The 24,940-nt window shown below is 41.0% G+C and overlaps 1 protein-coding gene across 3 annotated transcripts in view; it reads left to right on the top strand.

The window, feature by feature from the left end:
- The window catches only part of SLC17A5 (solute carrier family 17 member 5), an 89,511-nt gene that overhangs the window by 7,334 nt on the left and 57,237 nt on the right, over positions 1-24,940 (top strand). For 2 of the 3 annotated variants that reach the window (XM_040239041.1, XM_040239043.1), the window contains exons 2-6: positions 10,745-10,941; positions 14,311-14,544; positions 17,128-17,215; positions 19,930-20,016; positions 20,873-20,991. In XM_040239041.1, coding sequence (XP_040094975.1) covers positions 10,745-10,941; positions 14,311-14,544; positions 17,128-17,215; positions 19,930-20,016; positions 20,873-20,991 — 725 coding nt within the window. Of the gene's footprint in view, positions 1-1,368; positions 1,420-10,744; positions 10,942-14,310; positions 14,545-17,127; positions 17,216-19,929; positions 20,017-20,872; positions 20,992-24,940 lie in introns of those variants that run through there. The other variant, XM_040239042.1, reaches the window with a different exon arrangement.

The following is a 24,940-nucleotide window of genomic DNA, read 5'->3' as shown; positions in this document are numbered from 1 at the left end:
CTGAGCCACAAGGGAAGCCCAAGACAGGCTAAGATTAGTTAAATATTTACCCTTTTTAAAAGCAAAACTTACTTTAGCCATTTAGATAAGAACTCTTTTTTAATGCAGTTCCCTGGCCAAGGGGCTCACCCATCCAAGCCCCCTCCTCTAGAGAAAGTCATCAACTTTGCATAGCTCAGTGCCCTTGACCATGGATTTTCCACCTCAGTCTCAGCCTCTCACCACCACTCAGTACGTCCCTGCTCCTCAGCCAGGCCGGCTTGTCCCCAGTGTCAGACCCTCCCACCGTGAATGGAGGCCAGGGATTCTCAGGTTTTTACGAGCCTGCACTCACCTCAGGCACCTCCTTACTTCAACAGGAGCCTGGCCTTCTGGGCGCTCCACTCCCACTCCTCACTGCTGTTATCTTACAGCAATTGGTGGGGTCACTTCATACCCCACACTGATGCTCCCAGACAATCACCCCTCCACTCTCAGGGCCATTCGGCTAGACCACTTTCCCCAACATGGTCTCCTCCTCTGCCCACTGCCAAGCCCTTTGCTTCATCGCAGGCTTTACCACCCGACACACATCCATCTTCTCCGTTCTAATTCCCCACTGTAACTCGAGTGACTTCGCACACATATCGCCTCAAGTTCTCAGACTCAGACGTGTCTGACGACTTCCTTCCCTCCTTAGTCACCCCTTGGACTTTGCCAGCTCCCATAACTGCCTTAACCACAACCAGAATTCCTCCCTTCCTGCCTGTGTAACTGCTCCAGTTTGACCTCTCTCTCATTCCATCTGAACTTTCCACCCACTGACTCCTCATTTATTTTTATGGACGATTTCACACAGATCCAGAAGTAGAGAGGTGTGTCTGTTTTATCTATGGTCAAGATAGGTACCAACTTCATAGGTAGAACTGTGAACTTCCATTAAGAAACACCCTTTGGGACTTCCCTTGTGGACCAGTAAGACTCTGCCTGCCAAGGCAGGGGACATGGGTTAGATTCCTGCTCCAGGAAGATTCCACATGCCTCGGGGCAACTAAGCCAGTGCAGCACAACTACTGAGCCTGTTCTCTAGAGCCCGTGCTCCACAACAAAAGGAGCTACCTCAGTGAGAAGCCGATGCACCTCATGAAGGATAGCCTCCACTCCCCACAACTAGAGAAAGCCTATGTGCAGCAGTAAAAGACCCAGAATAGCCAAAAATAAGTAAGCCAATAATTGTTTAAAAGATACACCTCTCGACTTTTTCATGCTTGCTCAGTCGTGCCCGACTCTTTGTGACCCCATGGACTGTAGCCCACCAGGCTCTCCTATCCATGGAATATGCCAGGCAAGAATACTGGAGTGAGTTACCATTTCCTCCTCCAGGGGATCTTCCCAACCCGGGGATCAAACCTGCGTCTCCTGTGTCTCCTGAATTGGCAGGTGAGTTCTTTACCAGCCAAGCCACTGGGGAAGCCACAGTCTCTACTTTTAAGCCCCCTAAATATTTGTATGCCAACTCTTGCAGACACTGCTCTAGGCATTGAAGGTGGACAGCGGTGAACAACACAGCCGAAAAGCTCCTGCTTTCACTGAGCATTAGCCCTCTCCATTTTACTTGCTTCTTGAGTCAGAATCATACTCCAGCACTTCATTTTCTTGCTTATACTCTAAACTCCTTTGCCCTCTTGCTTTGTCACTGCATCCATCTCAGTGTGAGCTATCTGCTTACAGGCAAGTTGTGCTTCAAGGTGAAACACAAGGGCAGATTGCTCACCCCAGTTTTGGGTGGATATTCATTCACTCAGCAGTTCTATCTGTTTCACTGGGAACTTCACCCCCACTCTCTTCAATAGCTTCTTTTTTCAACTCTTAATTTCTCAAAAATGAGAAATAACCTGGATCCCTAACATACATGCATGCTCAGTTGCTTCAGTCATGTCCAACTCTTTGCCACCCTATGGACTGTAGCTCTCCAGGCTCCTCTGTCCATGGGATTCTCCAGGTAAGAATACTGGAGTGGGTTGCTATGCCCTCCTCCAGGGGATCTTCTTGACCCAGGGATTGAACCCACATCTCCTGTGTCTCCTGCACTTCACGCTGATTCTTTACCCACTGAGCCACCCGGGAAGCCCTAATTACCTCAATTCCTAATATCCAGAGAAAGCATTATAATAATAACAGTTCACAGTAATTGAAGCATATTATGTGTGTTCTAAATATTTTATGCGTGCCACCCCAGTTAATCCTTATAACCATAATCTAAAATGCTTAGACTGATACTGAGCACATTGAGCTCAATAATTATTGCCTATTGTTTTTGTCATTAAATTAAGAAACCAGTGTTCCACTCAGTTACTGCAGCATCATAGTCTAGCACCATCAGGTCATCTGCCGTTTCCTGCTCCTTTTTAAAAAATTAATTTGTTTTTAATTTTATTTTTTTTTAATTGGAGGATGATTGTTTTACAATGTTGTATTGGTTTCTGCCATTACAACAACGCGAATCAGTCATATATATATGTATATGTATCCCCTCCCTCGCAAGCCTCCCTCCCCCTTCCTATCCCACTTCTCTGGGTCATTACAGAATGCCATGCTGGGCTTCCTCTGCGATATAGCAGTTTCCCACTAGCTCTCTGTGTTCCACATGGTAGTGTATATCCGTCAATGCTATTTTCTCAAGCCGTTCTATTCATCCTGCCCTCCCCTTCCCCTATTGTGTCCATAAGTTCGTTCTCTACATCAGTATCGCCGTTTCTTCCCTTTTAATAGGGTCATCAGTACTATTTTTCTAGATTCCATATATATGAGTTAAAATATGATATAGTTTTTTCCTCTTTCTGACCTTGTTCAGTCGCTAAGTCATGTGTGACTCTTTATGACTCCATGGACTACAGCACACCCGTCTCCTCTATCCTTCACTATCTGCCAGAGTTTGTTCAAGTTCATGTCTGCTGAGTCAGTGATGCTCTCTGACCCTTCCTAACCTTTGCTATCCAACCCTTGCTATCTAACTGATGCTTCAGCCCTTCCAATGAATATTCAGGGTTGATTTCCTTTAGAGTTGACTGGTTTAATATCCGTGCAGTCCATGGTGGGAGGTGGAATGGAGGTTCAAGAGGAAGGGGACATATGGATGCCTGTGGTAGATTCATGTTGATATATAGCAGAAACCAACACAATATTGTAAAGCAGTTATCCTCCAATTAAAAATGTGTAATCTTTTTTTAAAGAGTCTTCTCCAGCACCACAATTGAAAAGAATCAGTTCTTTGGTGCTCAGCCTTTTTTATGGTCCAACTCTCCTATCTGTACGTGACTACTGGAAAAAACCATAGCTTTGACTGTTTGAACCTTTGTTGGCAAAGTGACACCTCTGCTTTTTAATATGCTGTCTAGGATTGGCATTCCCTTTCTTTGGGATTGGAATGAAAACTGACCTTTTCCAGTCCTGTGGCCACTGCTGAGTTTTCCAAATTTGCTGGCATATTGAGTGCAGCACTTTCACAGCATCATCTTTCAGGATTTGAAACAGCTCAACTGGAATGCCATCACCTCCACTAGCTTTGTTCATAGTGATGCTTTCTAAGGCCCACTTGACTTCACCTTCCAGGATGTCTGGCTCCAGTGATCACACCATCATGATTATCTGGGTCGTGAAGATCTTTTTTGTGCAGTTCTTCTGTGTATTCTTGCCACCTCTTCTTAATATCTTCTGCTTCTGTTAGGTCCATACCATTTCTGTCCTGTATCAAGCCCATATTTGCATGAAATGTTCCCTTGGTATCTCTGATTTTCTTGAAGAGATCTCTAGTCTTTCCCATTCTGTTGTTTGCCTCTATTTCTTTGCATTGATCACTGAGGAAGGCTTTCTTATCTCTTCTTGATATTCTTTGGAACTCTGCATTCAGATGCTTATATCTTTTATTTTCTCCTTTGCTTTTCACTTCTCTTCTTTTCACAGCTATTTGTAAGGCCTCCCCAGACAGCCATTTTGCTTTTTTGCATTTCTTTTCCATGGGGATGGTCTTAATCCCTGTCTCCTGTACAGTATCACAAACCTCTGTCCATTGTTCATCAGGCAGTCTGTCTATCAGATCTAGTTTCTTAAATCTATTTCTCACTTCCACTGTATAATCATAAGGGGTTTGATTTAGGTTATACTTGAATAGTCTAGTGGTTTTCCCTACTTTGTTCAATTTAAGTCTGAATTTGGCAATAAGGAGCTCATGATCTGAGCCATAATCAGCTCCCAGTCTTATTTTTGCTGACTGTATAGAGCTTCTCCATCTTTGGCTGCAAAGAATATAATCAATCTGATTTTGGTGTTGACCATCTGGTGATGTCCATGTGTAAAGTCTTCTCTTGTGGTGTTGGAAGAAGGTGTTTGCTATGACCAGTGCGTTCTTTTGGCAAAATTCTATTAGCGTTTGCCCTGCTTCATTCCGCATTCCAAGGCCAAATTTGCCTGTTACTCCAAGTGTTTCTTGACTTCCTACTTTTGCATTCCAGTCCCCTATAATGAAAAGGACATCTTTTTTGGGTGTTATTCTAAAAGGTCTTGTAGATCTTCATAGAACCGTTCAACTTCAGCTTCTTCAGCATTACTGGTTGGGGCATAGACTTGAATTACTGTGATACTGAATGGTTTGCCTTGGAAATGAACAGAGATCATTCTGTCATTTTTGAGATTACATCCAAGTGCTGCATTTCGGACTCTTGTTTAACAGGATGGATACTCCATTTCTTCTAAGGGATTCCTGCCCACAGTAGTAGATATAATGGTTCAGTTCAGTTCAGTTCAGTTCAGTCGCTCAGTAGTGTCTGACTCTTTGTGACCCCATGAATCGTAGCACGCCAGGCCTCCCTGTCCATCACCATCTCCCGGAGTTCACTCAGACTCACGTCCATTGAGTCTGTGATGCCATCCAGCCATCTCATCCTGGGTCATCCCCTTCTCCTCCTGCCCCCAATCCCTCCCAGCATCAGTCTTTCCCAATGAGTCAACTCTTCGCATGAGGTGGCCAAAGTACTGGAGCTTCAGATTTAGCATCATTCCTTCCAAAGAAATCCCAGGGCTGATCTCCTTCAGAATGGACTGGTTGGATCTCCTTGCAGTCCAACGGACTCTCAAGAGTCTTCTCCAACACCACAGTTCAAAAGCATCAATTCTTCGGCGCTCAGCCTTCTTCACAGTCCAACTCTCACATCCATACATGACCACAGGAAAAACCATAGCCTTGACTAGACGGACCTTAGTCAGCAAAGTAATGTCTCTGCTTTTGAATATACTATCTAGGTTGGTCATAACTTTTCTTCCAAGGAGTAAGCATCTTTTAATTTCATGGCTGCAGTCACCATCTGCAGTGATTTTGGAGCCCAAAAAATAAACTCTGACACTATTTCCACTGTTACCCCATCTATTTCCCATGAAGTGATGGGACCAGATGCCATGATGTTCGTTTTCTGAATGTTGAGCTTTAAGCCAACTTTTTCACTTTCCTCAATAGGCTTTTTAGCTCCTCTTCACTTTCTGAGTTAAATTCACCCATTCCAGACTGTTTTAGTTCGCTGATTCCTAGAATGTCGATGTTCACTCTTGCCATCTCCTGTTTGACCACTTCCCATTTGCCTTGATTCATGGACCTAACATTCCAGGTTCCTATGCAATATTGCTCTTTACAGCATTGGACCTTGCTTCTATCACCAGTCACATCCACATCTGGGTATTGTTTTTGCTTTGGCTCCATCCCTTCATTCTTTCTGGAGTTATTTCTCCACTGATCTCCAGTAGCATATTGGGCACCTACTGACCTGGGGAGTTCCTCTTTCAGTATCCTATCATTTTGCCTTTTCATACTGTTCATGGGGTTCTCAAGGCAAGAATACTGAAGTGGTTTGCCTTCACATGCTAGTAAAGTAATGCTCAAAATACTCCAAGCTGGGTTTCAGCAATACGTGAACCATGAACTTCCAGATGTTGAAGCTGGATTTAGAAAAGGCAGAGGAACCAGAGATCAAATTGCCAGCATCCACTTGATCATCAAAAAAGCAAGAGAGTTCCAGAAAAACATCTATTTCTGCTTTCTTGACTATGCCAAAGCCTTTGACTGTGTGGATTACAATAAACTGTGGAAAATTCTGAAAGAGATGAGAATACCAGACCACCTGACTTGCCTCTTGAGAAATCTATATGCAGGTCAGGAAGCAACAGTTAGAACCAGACATGGAACAACAGACTGGTTCCAAATAGGGAAAGGAGTACGTCAAGGCTGTATTTTGTCACCCTGCTTATTTAACTTATATGCAGAGTACTTCATGAGAAACGTTGGACTGGATGAAGCACAAGCTGGAATCAAGATTGCCGGGAGAAATATCAATAACCTCAGATATGCAGATGACACTACCCTTATGGCAGAAAGTGAAGAGAAACTAAAAAGCCTCTTGATGAAAGTGAAAGAAGAGAGTGTAAATGTTGGCTTAAAGCTCAACATTCAGAAAACAAAGATTATGGCATCTGGTCCCATCACTTCATGGCAAATAGATGGGGAAACAGTGGAAACAGTGTCAGACTTTATCTTTTTGGGCTCCAAAATCACTGCAGATGGTGATTGCAGCGATGAAATTAAAAGACACTTACTCCTTGAAAGGAAAGTTATGACCAACCTAGATAGTATATTCAAAAGTAGAGACATTACTTTGCCAACAAAGGTCCGTTTAGTCAAGGCTATGGTTTTTCTAGTGATCATGTATGGATGTGAGACTTGGACTGTGAAGAAGGCAGAGCACAAAAGAATTGATGCTTTTGAACTGTGGTGTTGGAGAAGACTCTTGAGAGTCCGTTGGACTGCACGGAGATCCAACCAGTCCATTCTAAAGGAGATCAGCCCTGGGTGTTCTTTGGAAGGAATGATGCTAAATCTGAAGCTCCAGTACTTTGGCCACCTCATGGGAAGAGTTGACTCATTGGGAAAGACTCTGATGCTGGGAGGGATTGGGGGCAGGAGGAGAAGGGGACGACAGAGGATGAGATGGGTGGATGGCATCACTGACTCGATGGACGTGAGTCTGAGTGAACTCCGGGAGATGGTGATGGACAGGGAGGCCTGGCGTGCTACGATTCATGGGGTCGCAAAGAGTCGGACATGACTGAGTGACTGAACTGAACTGAACTGAGGATTGTCATAGCTTTCCTTCCAAGGATCAAGCGTCTTTTAATTCCATGGCTGCAGTCACCATCTGTGGTGATTTTGGAGCCCAAGACATACTTCATTCAGTATAACGGGTTCTAGGTTCAGCCACCTCCCTACAACTGACTCAAATTCATTCCCTTTTATGACTAATATGCCATTGTATATATGGACCAGATCTTCAGTATTCATTCATCTATCAGTGGACATCTAACTGTGATCAGAAATCTTTCAACAAACCAAAGCCCAGGGCCAGATGGCTTCCTGCCCCTTTTGTGCTCACTCTTGTTTCCACACTGTGCTTGCCCTGCCTTTGTTTGTATCACTCTCCCTCCTCTAGCCTGCCCGTAGCTTCTTGCTTAAGGATGAAGATTCACTGTTAGGTGTTCTTTCTCCCAGAGGTCTTCCTTGACCATTCCCTACCCCACACACAGCATGTTTATGTTCCTCTTTTGTCCCATGTTACACACATGTGTATTGTAGCACCGTATCTCATGGGTATGACTTTCTCCAGGGTAAATGGGAAAGGATTCTCTTTTACTGCCTGCCCTTCAGTACTTCATCTAATCTACACACAACCCAGTGAGGTGGATGGCGGTCACCTCGTTTGGCAGCTGAGAAACCTCATAATGGAAACTCTTAGCTGCCTTTCCCCAAGACACACCGCCAGTGAAGATCAGAGCTGAGATTCCATCAGCCCGTCAGTCGGGTCTGACTCTGTGCGACCCCATAGACGGCAGCCCACCAGGCTCCCCCGTCCCTGGGATTCTCCAGACAAAAACACTGGAGTGGGTTGCCATTTCCTTCTCCAGTGCATGAAAGCGAAAAGTGAAAGTGAAATTGCTCAGTTGTGTCTGACCCTCAGCAACCCCATGGACTGCAGCCCACCAGGCTCCTCCGTCCATGGGATTTGCCAGGCAAGAGTGCTGGAGCGGGGTGCCATTGCCTTCTCCAGTGCATGAAAGTGAAGTTGCTCAGTCGTGTCCAACCCTCAGCGACCCCATGGACTGCAGCCCACCAGGCTCCTCCATCCGTGGTATTCTTCAGGCAGGAGTGCTGGAGTGGGGTGCCATCGCCTTCTCCGATCAGCAGGTCTGCTTTGATCTAAATCAGCCTGTGTTCTTTCAACTACACCTACTTCACATTCCTAAGTTGAAACCATGTTTTAGAAGCTGCTGTTTGTTTTGATGGGTGTTCCGCTCGTTCTGCAAGCATGGTTTTACTTTGAATTTGATTTCTGTGTGGCGGGTGCCCAATGAATGTACTCTCTCATTGTCATGCAAGCGCACTTTTCTTGGACCAGTTTCACACACTGGCCACATTCACAGGTACATTTTGCTCTGTCACCATACGTTCCTTTTTTCTTGTCATTCTTTCTTGAAATAAAATCTTTCCAACTGATTTGTAATCAACAGCCATTTTTTTAAAACTAGGAACCATTTTTTTGGTAATATTTCTTAAAACCTCATAGTCATATAGTCACTTTGTGACTTCTGTGTTGGCATTTTCTTTTCTGATTATTGAATGTGCCTCCCGAAGTTACAATTGCCTGATGCATAACTACTAGGTCAGATTTTCAAGTAATTGCACTGGTAATTTAAAATCGTTTTACTCGCTTTTTCTCCACTTCCCAAGCTTTTGGCACCAATGATGGGGGAAGGGATAGTCAGGGAGTTTGGGATGGACATGTACACACTGCTATGTTTAAGATGGATAACCAAGAAGGACCTAATATATAGCACAGGGAACTCTGCTCAATGTTATGTGGCAGCTTGGATGGCAGGGGAGTTTGGGGGGAAATGGGTACATGTATATGTGTGGCTAAATCCCTTTGCTGCCCACCTGAAACTTTAACAACATTGTTAATCAGGCTATACCCCAATACAAAATAAAAGGCTTAATTTAAAAAAAAAAAAAAACATGCCTTGTAGTTTGCAAACTGTCCTTAACTAAACAGCTGCCAATTTGCTTGGGGTGGAGAGCAAGAGTATCTAGATTCAGGTGAGAGAGGCAGTGTGAATGAAACTTTATAGTTTCCACAGGTCTGGATTGGACTGTGGCAGGTAGTGCCACAGTTTGAACACCAGCTCTACTCTGGAGAAGGAAATCAAGAATGCCAAATGAAAAATTCTCTGTTAAAAGATGTCAATCTTTCACAAAGCTAAAATTGATAGCAGGTGTTAAGTGTATGAGTGCCTCCAGAGGAGTGAGTTGGATTACAGTATGTTAGCATACACCTAAATGAAGTGCTGTCTTCATTAAGGCTTCAATCTGAATTGAATCTGAATCTGAACCAAGACAATTGCACTCTGAAAAATATATCCTTGTGCAAAGCTAGGTCAATGAATATACCAGGATTCCTGAGTGGGGAACAACAGGCATATGTGTGTGTGTATGTATGTATGGTATTTATATATCTGCATACAATGCTAATATATCACTGCCAAATAAAAGCACACATATATGCTTTTATGTATATATAAATGTATGTATGTATTTAACTTGTCATTAGCGATTGAAATAGATTTTCATATCTTTAAAAACACTCAGTGTTGGTCGAACTTACGGTGTAAAACCCTGGATTCGCCACTTTGTCATCGTCACTTGGGGTCAGTCACCCTTAATTCAGCTTCCTGAATTCTTATCTCCACTCCAGTTCTGCCACTCAATAAAAGAAGAACAACAGAGACAGTAGGTGCATACACCTATAATTAGAGGGAAAAAAATAGGTCAAATTCCTCCTGTCATATGATCTTCCTTTAACAGGCTTCTCCCACCCACTCTGCCTTTCCTTGTGTGTGTGTGTGTGTGTGTGTGTGTGTGTGTGTGTGTGGAGGGGGTACATTCTCTTTCTGTGCTTTTTACCACGGGCCCTTTAAGCAGGACCAGCTGAGCAACTGTCACAGGGGCTGCAACTGTCATAGATTCTGCAAGTTTGCTTCTGGATTCTTAAATACATATAGTGCAAGAAAGGCTTAAGTGTTAATCATGGCTTCTAATTCAAACCCAGCCTCTGAGGACGGTTTTCAAGGTAAGAAATCGATCGTGGTGTGTGGCGGGCAGAGAGAGGGGAAGGGGGTTCATGCCCTGGCCTTAGCAGAAATATGTTTATGATGAGAGATGACTACTAACCCATAGTTAGTAATGTACACGGTATGCTGAATGCTCAAGGACTTTTGGCCATGTTTGAGATGGGTTTTCAGCAATACCAATGCCATTAAACCCCTTTACCTGTGTTTCTCGTATCTTGTCAGCTGACAGGGATTGTCAGCTTCAGTTTTGACTCCAGAATGCAGATTTTTCTGAGCAAAGTTAATAAAACTGATGCCTCCATGTTTTAAGAAACCATCTTACAGTTCAGGCTCTCATATGTTAAATGTTTATCCAAGCTACAGATACCAGAACAAATTCTCCTTGATACATGCTTTTAGGTATACTTCATCTGATAGTATTCTCAGAAAAATATTCATAATTTACTAACTTGTGTACATCTAAGAAGTGACCTTTTTAATGATTTAGACAATATGATCTAAGTTATTCTTTTCATGGAAGTTTTACCCCAAGTCTTTATTTCAGCTCCAGTGTGCTGCTCTGCTCGTTACAACCTAGCATTTTTGTCCTTTTTTGGTTTCTTCGTTCTCTATTCATTACGAGTGAATCTGAGTGTTACGCTAGTGGACATGGTCGATTCAAACACAACTGCCAAAGAAAATAGAACGTCCTACGAGTGTGCAGAGCATTCTGCTCCCATAAAAGTTCTTCGCAACCAAACGGTGAGTGCTGTTTTTTTCAAACAGATGATCTTAATCGTGAAATACTTCCAGGTAAACATATTGAAAAACATTGAATTTGTACGTACAGAAACACAAATTCTTTCTTCATGGAAACCCTGAATGATTTTCTTCTGTGTTTTCCCATGACTGGTTAGCTGCTGCCACTGCACCCTGATCTGTTTGAAAAGTAACTTTTGAGTTTCCTCCATAAACATGCCATCCTTGAAGAGAATTTAGAAAAACCTGTCTGGCATACTGGGAAATTAGATTGTTTTAGATGTTGCTAAATAGTTTTTATGGGAACAATGTTTAATAGCTGTACTCTTTAAAAGGTTCCTGTTGCAGGAGAACTTTTTAAATTTTATTTATTTATTTTTGGCTACACTGGGTCTTTGTTGCCGCGTAGACTTTTCTCTCCTTGCAGCAAGCGGGGGCTCCTCTCTCGGTGCGGTGAGCAGGCTCCTCATTGCGGCGGCTTCTCTTATTGCAGAGCAAGGGCCCTAGGGTACACGGGCTTCAGTAGCTGTGGCACGTGGGCTCAGTAGCTGCAGCTCCCCAGACTCTGGAGTACAGGCTCAATAGTTGTGGTGCTTGGGCTTGGTTGTTCCACGGTATGGGGGATCTTCATAGGTCAGGGATCAAGCATGTGTCTCCTGCATTGTCTGGCTGATTCTTTACCACTGATCCACCAAGGAAGCCCTCTGGTGCAGGAGAATTTAAACAATCTCAACTACAAGGGTGAAAAATAAGAATTCATCAATTTCTTTTCAAAAATCTATAACATGTCTCACCTAAGCTACTTAGATCATTTTGCCCCCCTCGTATTCTAGTGGTATCGATGAGTGCTTGTTCATCGTTTGTTCTGCATTGAGTTTTACACATATTAAATGTTATATTTTGCATGGAGACAACACAGGGGTGACAGGCTGGTGTCCTTTTATAAGCATATTTTTATCCATCTTCAGTGCTTATCAAGGAGCCAGATCCCATGTTAGGTGAGTCTTCTCTGCCATTTACAGATGAGAAGACTTCCCTCTTCTCAAACAGGGAAGAGGGTTTCTGCCCCCAAACAAGCACATGTATGAAAATAATGACATCAAAAATCTTTACATTGGACTTTGATAATGCTACTGAATACATGTTAAGGGTACATATCACCCTTTTCCCCTACCTCAACCTGTAACTGCTAGATACTTCATGAAGCCCTGGAATTTCAGAGAAGCTACAGAATGGTACTGTAAACAAACATAATTATGGGTTTGCTTTGTATTTCTCCTTTCCACAAATTATTCTGATAATTCAACTACTTGAAAAGTTTTAGTCACTAATCGTGTCCAACTCTTTGCAATCCCATGGACTCTAGCCCACCAGGCTCCTCTGTCCATGGAATTCTCCAGGCCAGAATACAGGGATGGGTAGCCATTCCTTTCTCCAGGGGACCTTCCCGACCCAGGGATCAAACCGAGGTCTCCTACATTGCAGGCAGATTCTTTAGCATCTGAGCCACCTATCTGCCTTATATGCACAATAAAAAGAAATCCTGAATGGTTCTTAACACGTGGGTTAGGTTACATGGCTACGTGTGCTAAAGATTCAGATACCCAGTTTGTCAACTCTTCATATTCGGACTTCCCTGGTGGGGCAGTGGATAGGGATCTGCCTGCCAATGCAGGACACAGGTTCGATCCTTTGTCCTGGGAGATTCTACATGCCATGGAGCAAATAAGCCCATGGGCCACAACTCCTGAGCCTGTGCTCTGCAATAAGAGAAATCACTGCAATGAGAAGTCCATGCACCGCAGCTAGAGAGTAGTCCCTACTCGATGCAACTAGAAAAAGCCCATGCATAGCAACAAAGACCCAGCACAACCAAAAATATCAATTAATAAAATTTTTAAATCTTCATATTCACCTTACTGTGTGTTGCTGCTAGTTAAAAGACAGTTCCTACTCACATGAAGTTTCTGGCTTGGTTTAAATTCTTGCTCTGTTGTACTGCTCTGTATCTTTGTTTAAGTGCTTGCTCTGAAATGAGGAGACATTATATTTTTGCATACTGGTAGCTGACATTAAGTGGTTACTTAGTATGTGTCAGGCCTTATATTATGTTCCTTTTCCATTTAATCTTCCCAGATTACAAATCCAGTAAGTAACAGAGCTGGCCTTGAACCCAGTCCTAGCTCTAAAGCCTGGCTTAGCCTCTGAAGTATCCTGATCAGTAACTTTCTGGATCAACTCTCTGCCTTTTTTGAGCCTTCTTTGTCACAAAACATCTACAGTTCATCCCATAGTCTAGTTTCATAAAATAGCAAGCATGCCTGCACATTATGACTTTCAGTGATTTTCTGTTCACTCCTAGAAACTGCATGTCTGTATCACATTGACTCACCCACCCAAGAGGAAGTCTGCGTGTTCTTCAGCCTCCCTCAGTGGTTCTGGGCAGTTTCCTGGTAGTCCAGTGGTTAGGACCTGGTGCTTTCACTGGTATGGCCTGGCTTCAGTCCCTGGTCGGGGAACTAAGATCTCACAGGCCTCACAGCCAAAAAACAAACGAACAGGAAAAAAAAGAACAGTGGTTCAAAATTACATTTATATGTACTCACATGCCAATAAGAGAAAGGAGCCATTTTATCAAGATGTTAAAAGGCTGGGTTTTTTTTTTTTAATTTTTTATTTGGTGGGAATTTTCTTTACAGTGTTCTGTTGGTTTCTGCTGTACAACAATGGAAATCAGTCATAATTATATATATATCCGTAGCCTCCCTCACCTCCCCGGTCCCACCCCCTCTAGGACATCACAGAGTGCCAGGGTGGGCTCCCTGTGTTCTGTAGCGACTTCTCACTAACTGTTCATTTTACACGAGTGTATGTATATGTCAATGCTTCCTTCTCCGTTTGTTCCCACCCTCCCTTTCCCCTGCTGTGTCCAGAAATCCATCCTCTACTAGTTTCATCAGTACTATTTTTCTAGTTTCCATATATATATGTTAATTGTTTTTCTCTTTCTGACTTACTTCACTCTCTATAACAGGCTCTAGGTAGAAACCTCAGGCACTGTTAGTGGGAATGTAAACTGATGCAGCCATTATGGAGAAGAGTGTGGAGTACTCCTTAAAAAAAAAAAAAAAAAGAGGACTAAAACTACCATATGACCCAGCAGTCCCACTACTGGGCATATACCCTGAGAAACCCGCAAGTGTAAAAGACATGTGCACCCCAGTGTTCCTTGTAGTGCTATTTACAGCAGCCAGATGTGGAGGAAACGTCCAAGTCCACTGACAGATGAATGGATAAAGCTGTGGTACATGAACACGATGGAATGTGACTTAGCCGTAAAAGACTTTTTTTTTTTTTTCCTATTCTTTATAGGGTAAAAAGTACCAGTGGGATGCAGAAACTCAAGGATGGATTCTCGGGTCTTTTTTTTATGGCTACATCATCACACAAATTCCTGGAGGATATGTTGCCAGCAGAAGTGGGGGGAAGCTGTTGCTAGGATTCGGGATCTTTGCTACAGCTGTCTTCACCCTGTTCACTCCCCTCGCTGCAGATTTCGGAGTCGGAGCCCTCGTTGCACTCAGGGCACTAGAAGGGCTAGGAGAGGTACGCTTTTTTCTCTTTTATTTTTCTTCTTACCCCTTCTCACTTTCTTATCTTCTTAAAGATATCATTCTTTGGTATGAACATGAGCCCCAAGAAATGACACTGAAAGATGATAAGGATTTATTTTTTTAACTAAACACTGATTAAACCATAAAATATTTTGAGTAGATTTTTGTTTGTGGTCGATGAGCTCTCCAGTGGAAGCACTCCAAAGTTAGAAGCTTTACTCAAAGACCAAAGAAAACATTTTCTAGGGGACACTTCATAGCTCCCCCTGCTCCCTCCTACTGAGGAGATAAGGAAGTAAAAAAGTGTTAGTCTCATTCAGGCCTTAAATAAAGTAGATGAGTAAAGTTAACATTGAGAGGAATCCCTTTATGTCTGTGTAGGAAAAACACTGACTGGAGTAGTAAAATCCTGTCATATAATAATAGCTAGAAAACTTTGGAAATTGCCAAGTGCTATTTACATTTAAGCTTTGGTCACTCATCTGAACTATCCTTATCAAATAGAGGTGTACCAAATAAACTCTTCTTGATTACAAAATAAAACCAGCCCCCTAATACCAGGTTCTTCTTCTCCTTACATAAGTAAAACACCTGTTTTACAGAGAAAGACATGGAAGTTCTAAGAGGTTAACTAACCTTTCTGAGGCTACAACAGCTAGTGCATGGCCAAGGAGAGCAGTGACTCTACCGCTTTGAATCTTCCAGAGTCTATTCCTTCCTGTTCCCTGTAGCATCTCATCCTCTCCCAAGCCTCTATGGACCTCCCTGCTTTCACTGTTCTGTTACTTCTCCATTATCAGTAATTGGTATTTTTTTAAGTCAAGGTGTAATAGATGTGCAATATTATGTAAATCTCAGATGTACAACATAGTGATTCAAACAATAAACTGTGGAAAATTCTGAAAGAGATGGGAATACCAGACCACCTAACCTGCCTCTTGAGAAATCTGTATGCAGGTCAGGAAGCAACAGTTAGAACTGGACATGGAACAACAGACTGGTTCCAAATAGGAAAAGGAGTACATCAAGGCTGTGTGTTGTGTCCTTGCTTATTTAACTTATATACAGAGTATGTCATGAGAAACGCTGGACTGGAAGAAACACAAGCTGGAGTCAAGACTGCCGGGAGAAATATCAATAACCTCAGATATGCAGATGACACTACCCTTATGGCAGAAAGTGAAGAGGAACTAAAAAGCTTCTTGATGAAAGTGAAAGAGGAGAGTGAAACAGTTGGCTAAAAGCTCAACATTCAGAAAACGAACATCATGGCATCCGGTCCCCTCACTTCATGGGAAATAGATGGGGAAACAGTGGAAACAGTGTCAGACTTTATTTTTGGGGGCTCCAAAATCACTGCAGATGGTGACTGCAGCCATGAAATTAAAAGATGCTTACTCCTCGAAAGGAAAGTTATGACCAACCTAGATAGTATATTCAAAAGTAGAGACATTACTTTGCCGACTAAGGTCCATCTAGTCAAGGCTATGGTTTTTCCTGTGGTCATGTATGGATGTGAGAGTTGGACTGTGAAGAAGGCAGAGCACCGAAGAATTGATGCTTTTGAACTGTGGTGTTGGAGAAGACTCTTGAAAGTCCCTTGGACTGCAAGGAGATCCAACCAGTCCATTCTGAAGGAGATCAGCCCTGGGATTTCTTTGGAAGGAATGATGCTAAAGCTGAAACTCCAGTACTTTGGCCACCTCATGCAAAGAGTTGACTCATTGGGAAAGACTCTGATGCTGGGAGGGATTGGGGGCAGGAGAAGAAGGGGACGACCGAGGATGAGATGGGTGGATGGCATCACTGACTCGATGGACGTGAGTTTAAGTGAACTCCGGGTGTTGGTGATGGACAGGGCGGCCTGGCGTGTTGCAATTCATGAGGTCGCAAAGAGTCGGACACAACTGAGCGACTGAACTGAACTGAACTGATACTCCATTTGTAACGTTTATAAAATATTATATTCCCTGTCATATATAATTTCCTGACAGCTTATTCATTTTATACCTAGTAGTTTGTATTAATACCTCTTAATCCCCTACCCTATCTTGCCCTTCCACTAATTGGCATTTACTAGGCTAATTATGACCAGAATACTTAAAAAAAAATACCATAAACACTCTAATTGTTTATTGGTAGGACCATTTTTCCTGTTGATAAGAATGAATTTGAATTTTCTTCTAGTATCCCACAGTATTAGATCAGTATGTTTAAGTTATGTATTGGTTACATTTCCATTTCATTCAAGCCTTAAATAAAGTAGACGAGTAAAGTTAACATTGAGAGGAATCCCTTTATATCATCATTCAATACATTCTTTTATATTTTTTATAACCCTTACCTTGCAGTCCTCAAACCAGTTGACAGAATCCACAAATCTTTGTTCATATTTTTAAAGTACTTCACTATGAGGTATTTTCACTCAACACTGTAAAGGCATGTCACTCCACGAAACCTAATTCTGGTTTGAGTCTTATCCAGAAATTTTTCTTGCAACAAAATACTCAACTGAATTTAAGACATTAACAAAACTACTTTGTATTTCATCAGAAATGCCTTTTTCCCTTCTCAGGGTGTCACATATCCAGCCATGCACGCCATGTGGTCTTCGTGGGCTCCCCCTCTTGAAAGAAGCAAGCTTCTGAGTATTTCATATGCAGGTGAGATCACCATTTTTATAAAGATTTTTGCTACAGTTTGTTATCCACACATCAACCTTGGGGGAAAGCTATACACCAGAGTCATGTAATGTCAAGTGTTTCCTTTGGGGAAAAATAAAGTTTTGAGGATACAACTTAGTTATTAATGGTTTTCCTTGGCTCACTAGCATATAGCAATGTGGCATAATTGACTGTTGTCGTTTCCTCCATCTGCCATCCTTTATTTCAAACTATGTTGCCTTTTCAGATGTTGGTATAGAGAATGCTTTAACAGAACAAAATCCCCAAAAAGTTGGAAAATTGAATACTTGTGTCCTTAAATTGTGATTTCTGGTTTGATCATCTCATAAACATGTCATGACTTTCAATCCCTCCCTTCAGACACCTTTTTTTTTTTCCTATGCATTATTTTCTGTCGTTTTGATCTATAGGTAAGATAGCATGAGCTTTATATGTGAATTATAATTCCTCCAGCTCACATACTAAGTGAAAACTTTTTGATCTGACCGCTTTTAAATACAGTGGTTGAGAAAGACCTCTCTTGCAGTGGCTTTTAAGCTAAAATCTAAAGAATGAAATGAGCCAGTCATGCAAAGAGCAAAAAAGGAAAGCATTCCAGCCAATCAGAAAAACATGTACAAGGACTGACAGGCAGGAAGTAACATAGTTTCAAAGCAGTGAGAAACACTGTAGGTGTCTGCTGCTGCTAAGTCACTTAAGTCTGTCTAACTCTGTGCGACCCTATAGACAGCAGCCCACCAGGCTCCACGGTCCCTGGGATTCTCCAGGCAAGAATACTGGAGTGGGTTGCCATTTCCTTCTCCAGTGTATGAAAGTGAAAAGTGAAAGGGAAGTCGCTCAGTCCTGTCCCACCCTCAGAGACCCCATGGACTGCAGCCTTCCAGCCTCCTCCCTCCATGGGATTTTCCAGGCAAGAGTACTGGAGTTGGGATGGGTTTAGAGAAATAGACAAGAGCCAGATTACATCAACGCTTACAGGTCACAGGGTTTTTCTTCTCCAAAAGGCAATGGGGAGATATTTTGCATGAGAGATATGATCTCATGTACATTTTAAGAAGGTTCCTTTTTTTATATTTTTTTCTTTTAAGAAGATTCTTACAGCTGTGTGGAGATCGATGTAAAAAATATGATAAGAAGTTCAAGAAGAGGCACTATCTGTGATTCTCCTTTGCCTATTAAATAAAGTCTGAGCTCAAATGAGGGGTCAAGAGTCTTTGTGGTCATTACCACTTCATTTTAGCCAGCCTAGCCCCTGGCACATAGTGCCTGGCAGGGAGCAGATATTCAACAACTGTTCATCCTGTTTCTGTAGCCTTTCTTTTCCTTTCCTTCACCCAGCTGAAGTTCCCAATCCTACTTGCCGCTTTCTTACTTTCATTCCTTACTCACCGTTACCTCTGCCTCTATATCTTTCTTATGGGACCAGATCTTGGTCATCTTTTCAAAGTCCCACCACTACCTCTTAACATCTTTTCCTGACCTCTAGAGGTCAGAGGTTATCTGTCCTACCATTGAACTTTCATATTGCTCTGTGATACTCAACACTTTCTAACGTGTAATAATTATTTGTTTATATTTACTTACTCTATAAGACTAAAACTTGAGACCAGAAACAATGTCTGATTATTTTAGCTTACACTATACCTACTAAGGTGTCTTCTGTTTGTACTAAATACTAAAATGACTTTTAGTACTTATTTATCTGATACAAATGTATGTAATGTATTTGGAGCCAATTAGATTACTTAACGCTTTGTTCATTTTCCATCAGATGTGCTGCAGTAGGTTATGTTTAGAGATCACCTTTGAGCCTTTCCCCCAAACACTTGGCTTTCTAACACATTTACTAGTAATGTGGCATTTCCTCGCTCATATTATAATAGGTCTTCAGTTGATTGATGCCTTCTAATTCAGCAATAGCTATATAATTGTAACTAATGTAACTATATATTAATGTATCTATTTTACATATGATGAGTTTTCTAGTAAATGATCCCTTAAGAGAATGGATTATTTATATTTACATGTGACTAACTCAACTCCTCTGGCTTCCCTGGAGGCTCAGTGGTAAGGAACCTGCCTGCCAGTGTAAGAATGGAGTTCTATCCCTGGGTCAGTAAGATCCTCTGGAGAAGGAAATGGTAACCTACTTTAGTATTCTTGCCTGGGAAATCCAATGGACAGAGGAGCCTACATGGCGGGCTATAGTCCATGGTGTCACAAAAGAGTCGGACATAACTTAGTGACTAAACGACAAACTCAACTCCTATGAGATTTTTTTTTTTTTGATTCATGTATTTATTGCTGCACTGAGGCTTCACTGCTGCACGTGGGCTTTCTCTGGTCACAGTGAGTGGGGCTGCAGTGCGCAGGCTTCCCACTGTGGTGGCTGCTCTTGTTGCAGAGCATGGGTTCTAGGCCCACGGTCCTCAGTAGTTGCAGCTTGTGTACTCAGTAGTCATGGCGCATGGGCTTAGTTGCTCTGCATCATGTGGAATCTTCTAGGGCCAAGGATCAAACCAGTGACCCCTTTATCTGCAGGCAAATTCTTAACCCCTAGACCACCAGGGAAGCCCCACCTATGGGAGCTGAGCACTCTTTTCCTCATAATCTATTATCCACCTTCTTAAGCAGCAAACCTGTCCCCTATTCATTCATTTTTCTCCAAAGTTTACAAAGTTTTGTTGTTTTAGGAGCACAACTTGGGACAGTAGTTTCTCTTCCTCTTTCTGGAGTAATTTGCTACTATATGAATTGGACTTATGTCTTCTATTTCTTTGGTAAGTTTATTCAAAATGTAACCTAAATTATGGTGTGAGAGGTCTGAAATGTAATAGAGGTTTAATAATTGGTTAAAATATGTGTACGCCAACTCACTGAAGTAACCATTTCCTAAACCACAAAGCCCTGAAACACTTACTGATAACCTGTTTTTCAAGTTCATGTGGTTAAAATGATCTGGCTAAGCTGTAACTTGCTGTTAATTTTGGAATATTTGTTCAATAGAAAGTGCTGTTGAATCCAGGACTTAAATGCTACAGTTACTACAAAAATTGCTATGTCACTTATTATAAAAATGTAAATTTTGAAAATATTTCTTCTCAAGCAAAGTAGGATACTCTCACTTGGTAGTTTTAATCTTTTTTGTTTGTTTGTTTAGCCCCAGGGCCTTTCATTCCTCAATCTCAATAGCAGGGTGATGTACATTTTTAATAAAGTATATTCCACCTAAACATTTATTTGGGAAATATGTTCGCAATCAAAACAAATAAACAAAAGCAGATACCTGTGGAAACAATAGATTGTAGTATTTAGTTTTTTAAAGGTTTTGTCTGGTAGACCCTGTTAGGCAGTCATGTGGTCAAAAGTTGTTCGCTTTAGGTGCAAAATTCCCATTATAAAATAAATAAGACTAGGTTTTAATGTATTGCACGGTGATATTGTAGTGCATACTTGAAAGTTGCCAAAAGAATAGATCTTAAAAGTTCTCATAACAACAAAAAAAAAGATTTGTGTGGTGACAGTGCTACACATATTGTGGTGAAGTTTATGATTACATAATTTTTTTCAAGACATAAGTAAATTGCTGCTTTGGTGCATTCTGATTTCATTTAACTATTATTTTTCTATTTTAAGGCATTGTTGGAATCATCTGGTTTATTTTATGGATCTGCTTAGTTAGTGATACACCAGAAACTCACAAGACAATCACCCCCTATGAAAAGGAGTATATTCTTTCATCATTAAAAAATCAGGTATGAACTTTGGCACATTTCAAAAATAATTTCAGAAACTTTTTTTTTCAGGTTTAAGATACCAACTTTTTAATGAATATTTCTGTTGTGCACACTCTAGGCAAATTAATATACAAAGTACTGTTTTGTCCAAGATATTTTAATTCTTTCTAGTTTAAATCTATGAAACTTGAAATGAAACTGAAATTTTTTCATTTTAAATCTTCTAGAGTAATGATTTTCAAGTGACTTTCTTTGTCTTTCTTCTTAGTAGAAAATAATATGTGTTATCTACAAAAGGAATCTTAAGGCAGCTACATTCTAAATGTTTGTTGTTAGGAAACGAGTGTGTTTTTATCTGTATTTTAAATGAGTGTGATTTAACAAGGACAGCACATTTGCTATGCTATATAATTTGCTCCTCTAGAATAGACCTTTAGAAAAAATTTATATGCACTAAGTAAGATTTGCTTCACTTAATTGAGCACAATAGCAAATCAGAAATCAAATCTGTCATAATTTAATACAGTAAATTCTTAAGCCCTAGAGATAAAATATTTGTCTTTTAGTGGGAATAAAAGAAGAACCTGAAAACATTAGCAAAAATTAAAATACACAGTCTTTTCTTTAGCATTATTAATGGCTCCATAGTCACTTTCTTGGTTTAAAGAACATAAAATATTTTATATAAAGTTTTCATTCCCCATCAAGTTATTATTATTGATATTTTCAATTCCCCACCCCCCGCCAAGCTGGTATGGTTGTTCTTTTATTCTGTTCTATTTTACAGTCATAAGAGTCAGTGATTTGTTGTTGTTGTTGTAGTTGATTTACAGTGTTATGTTTCAGGTGTAGAGCAGAATGATTCAGTTTTATATATATATTCTTTCAGATTTTATTGTAGGTTACTACAAGATATTGAATATAGTTCCCTGTGCTATACAGTAGGTCCTTGTTGGTCATCTATTTTCTTCTTTTTTAAAAAAACTTTTTTCATTGAAGGATAATGGCTTTACAGTATTTTGTGGTTTTCTGTCTTACATCAACAAGATTCAGCCATAGGTACACCCATGTCCCTTCCCGCCCAAACCTCCCTCCCATCTCCCACCCCATCCCACCTCTATAGGTTGTCACAGAGCCCCTGTTTGAGTTCCCTGAGTCATACAGCGAATTCCCATTGGCTATCTATTTTACATATGGTGTTGTAAATTTCCACGTTTCTCTCCATACAGCTCACCTTCTCCCTCCTGGCCTCCCCTTGAGTCCATGGGTCTGTTCTCTATGTCTGTTTCTCCACTGCTGTCCTGAAAATAAATTCATCAGTACCATCTTTTTAGATTCCATATATATGCATCACTATATGATATTTATATTTCTCTTTCTTCCTTTCTTTACTCTGTATAATAGGCTCTAGGTTCATCTAGGAACTGACTCTAATGTGTTCCTTTTTATGACTGAGTAGTATTCAATTGTATGTAGGTACCACAGCTTCTTTATCCATTCGTCTCTCAATGGACATCCAGGTTACTTCCATGTACTAGCTATTGTAAATAGTGCTGCAATGAACATTGGGGTACATGTGTCTGTTTCAATTTTGGTTTCCCCAGGGTATATGCCTAGTAGTGGAACTGCTAGGTCATATGGTGGTATTATTCCTAGTTTTTTAAAGAATCTCCATACCATCTTCCATAGTGGCTGTAATCAATTTACACTGATTACACTGATTTTGATGATGGCCATTCTGACTGGTGTGAGGTGGTATCTCATTGTAGTTTTGATTTGCATTTCTCTAATAATGAGCAATGTTGAACATCTTTTCATGTGTTAGCCGCCTGTATGTCTTCTTTAGAAAAATGTCTGTTTAGGTCTTTTTCCCAGTTTTTGACTGGATTGTTTGTTTTTCTGGTGTTGAGCTACTTGCATATTTTGGAAATTAATTCTTTGTCAGTTGTTTCCTTTGCTATTCTTTTCTCCGGTTCTGAGGGTTGTCTTTTAACTTTGTTTGTAGTTTCCTTTGCTGTGCAAAAGCTTTTAAGTTTAATTAGGTTCCACTTGTTTATTTTTGTTTTTATTTCCATTACTCTAAGAGGTGGGTCATGGAGAAGGCAATGGCACCCCACTCCAGTACTCTTGCCTGGAAAATCCCATGGATGGAGGAGCCTGGTAGGCTGTAGTCCATGGGGTCGCTAAGAGGTGGACACAACTAGGTGACTTCACCTTCACTTTTCACTTTCCTGCATTGGAGAAGGAAATGGCAACCCACTCCAGTGTTCTTGCCTGGAGAATCCCACAGATGGGGGAGCCTGGTGGGCTGCCGTCTATGGGGTCGCCCAGAGTCAGACACGACTGAAGTGACTTAGCAGCAGCAGCAGCAAGAGATAGGTCATAGAAGATCTTGCTTTGATTTATGTCATCTAGTGTTCTGCCTGTATTTACCTCTAAGAGTTTTATAGTTTTTGGTTTTACATTTAGGTCTTTAATCCATTTTGATTTTATCTTTGTGTATGGTGTTAGGAAGTGTTCTAATTTCTGTTTTGCACATAGCTCTCCAGTTTTCCCAGCACCACTTATTAAAGAGGCTATCTTTGCCCCATTGTATATTCTGCCTCCTTTGTCAAAAAGAAGGTACCCACAGGTGCATGGGTTTATCTCTGGGTGCTCTGTTTTGTTCCATGGGTCTATATTTCTGCTTTTGTTCCAGTATCATCTGTCTTGATGACTGTAGCTTTGTAGTATAGTCTGAAGTCAGGAAGCTTGATTCCTCCAGCTCCATTCTTCTTTCTCAAGACTGCTTTGGCTATTCAGAGTCTTTTGTGTTTCCATACGAATTGTGAAATTTTTTGTTCTAGTTCTATGAAAAAATGCCATTCATAATTTGAAAGGGATCACATTGAATCTGTAGATTGCATTAGGTAGTATAGTCATTTTCACAATGTTGATTCTTCCTACCCAGGAACATGGAATATCTCTCCATCTGTTTATGTCACCTTTGATTTCTTTCATCAGTGTCCTGTAATTTTCCATATACACATCTTTTGTCTCCTTAGGTAGGTTTATTCCTAGATATTGTATTCTTTTTGTTATAGTGGTGAATGGGATTGATTCCTTAATTGCTCTTTCCGATTTTTCATTGGTAGTATATAGGAATGCAAGTGATTTCTGTGTATTGACCTGGTATCCTGCAACTTTGCTGAATTTGCTAATTAGCTCTAGTGATTTTCTGATAGTTTCTTTCGGATTTTGTATGTGTAGTATCATGTCCTCTGCAAACAGTGAGAGTTTTACTTATTTTCCACTCTGGATTCCTTTTATTTCTTCTTCCTCTCTAATTGCCATAGCTAAGACTTCCAAAACTATGTTGAATAACAGTGGTGACAGTGGACGCCGTTGTCTTGTTCCTGAACTTAGAGGGAATGCTTTTAGTTTTTCACTGTTCAATTGAGAACAGTGTTTGCTGTGGGCTTAATCATATTTGGCCTTTACTATGTTGTGGTAGGTTCCTTCTAAGCCCATTTGGTGAAGTGCTCTTATCATAAATGGGTGCTCAATTTTGTCAAGGCTTTTCCTGCATCTGTTTAGATGATCATATGGTTTTTATCCTTCAACTCGTTAATATGGTGTATCACACTGATTGATTTGTGTATATTGAAGAATCTTTGCATTCCTGGGATAAACCCAACTTGGTCATGGTGTATGAGCTTTTTAATGTGTTGTTGAATTCTGTTTGCTAGAATTTTGTTGAGGATTTTTGCATCTATGTTCATCAGTGATACTGGCCTGTAGTTTTCTTTTTTTGTGTTATCTTTACCTGGTTTTGGTATCAGAGTGATTGTGGCCTCATAAAATGAGTTTCGAAGTGTTCCTTCCTCTGCAATTTTTTAGAAGAGTTTCAGAAAAGTAAGCATTAGCTCTTCTCTAAATGTTTGATAGAATTCTGTGAAGCCATCTGGCCCTGGGCTTTTGTTTTGGG

Source organism: Oryx dammah, unplaced genomic scaffold (assembly GCF_014754425.2).
Source record: "Oryx dammah isolate SB20612 unplaced genomic scaffold, SCBI_Odam_1.1 HiC_scaffold_4, whole genome shotgun sequence".
Taxonomy (NCBI): domain Eukaryota; kingdom Metazoa; phylum Chordata; class Mammalia; order Artiodactyla; family Bovidae; genus Oryx; species Oryx dammah.
Note: the sequence above shows the minus strand (reverse complement) of the source record. Positions and strands in the feature narration are given on the sequence as shown.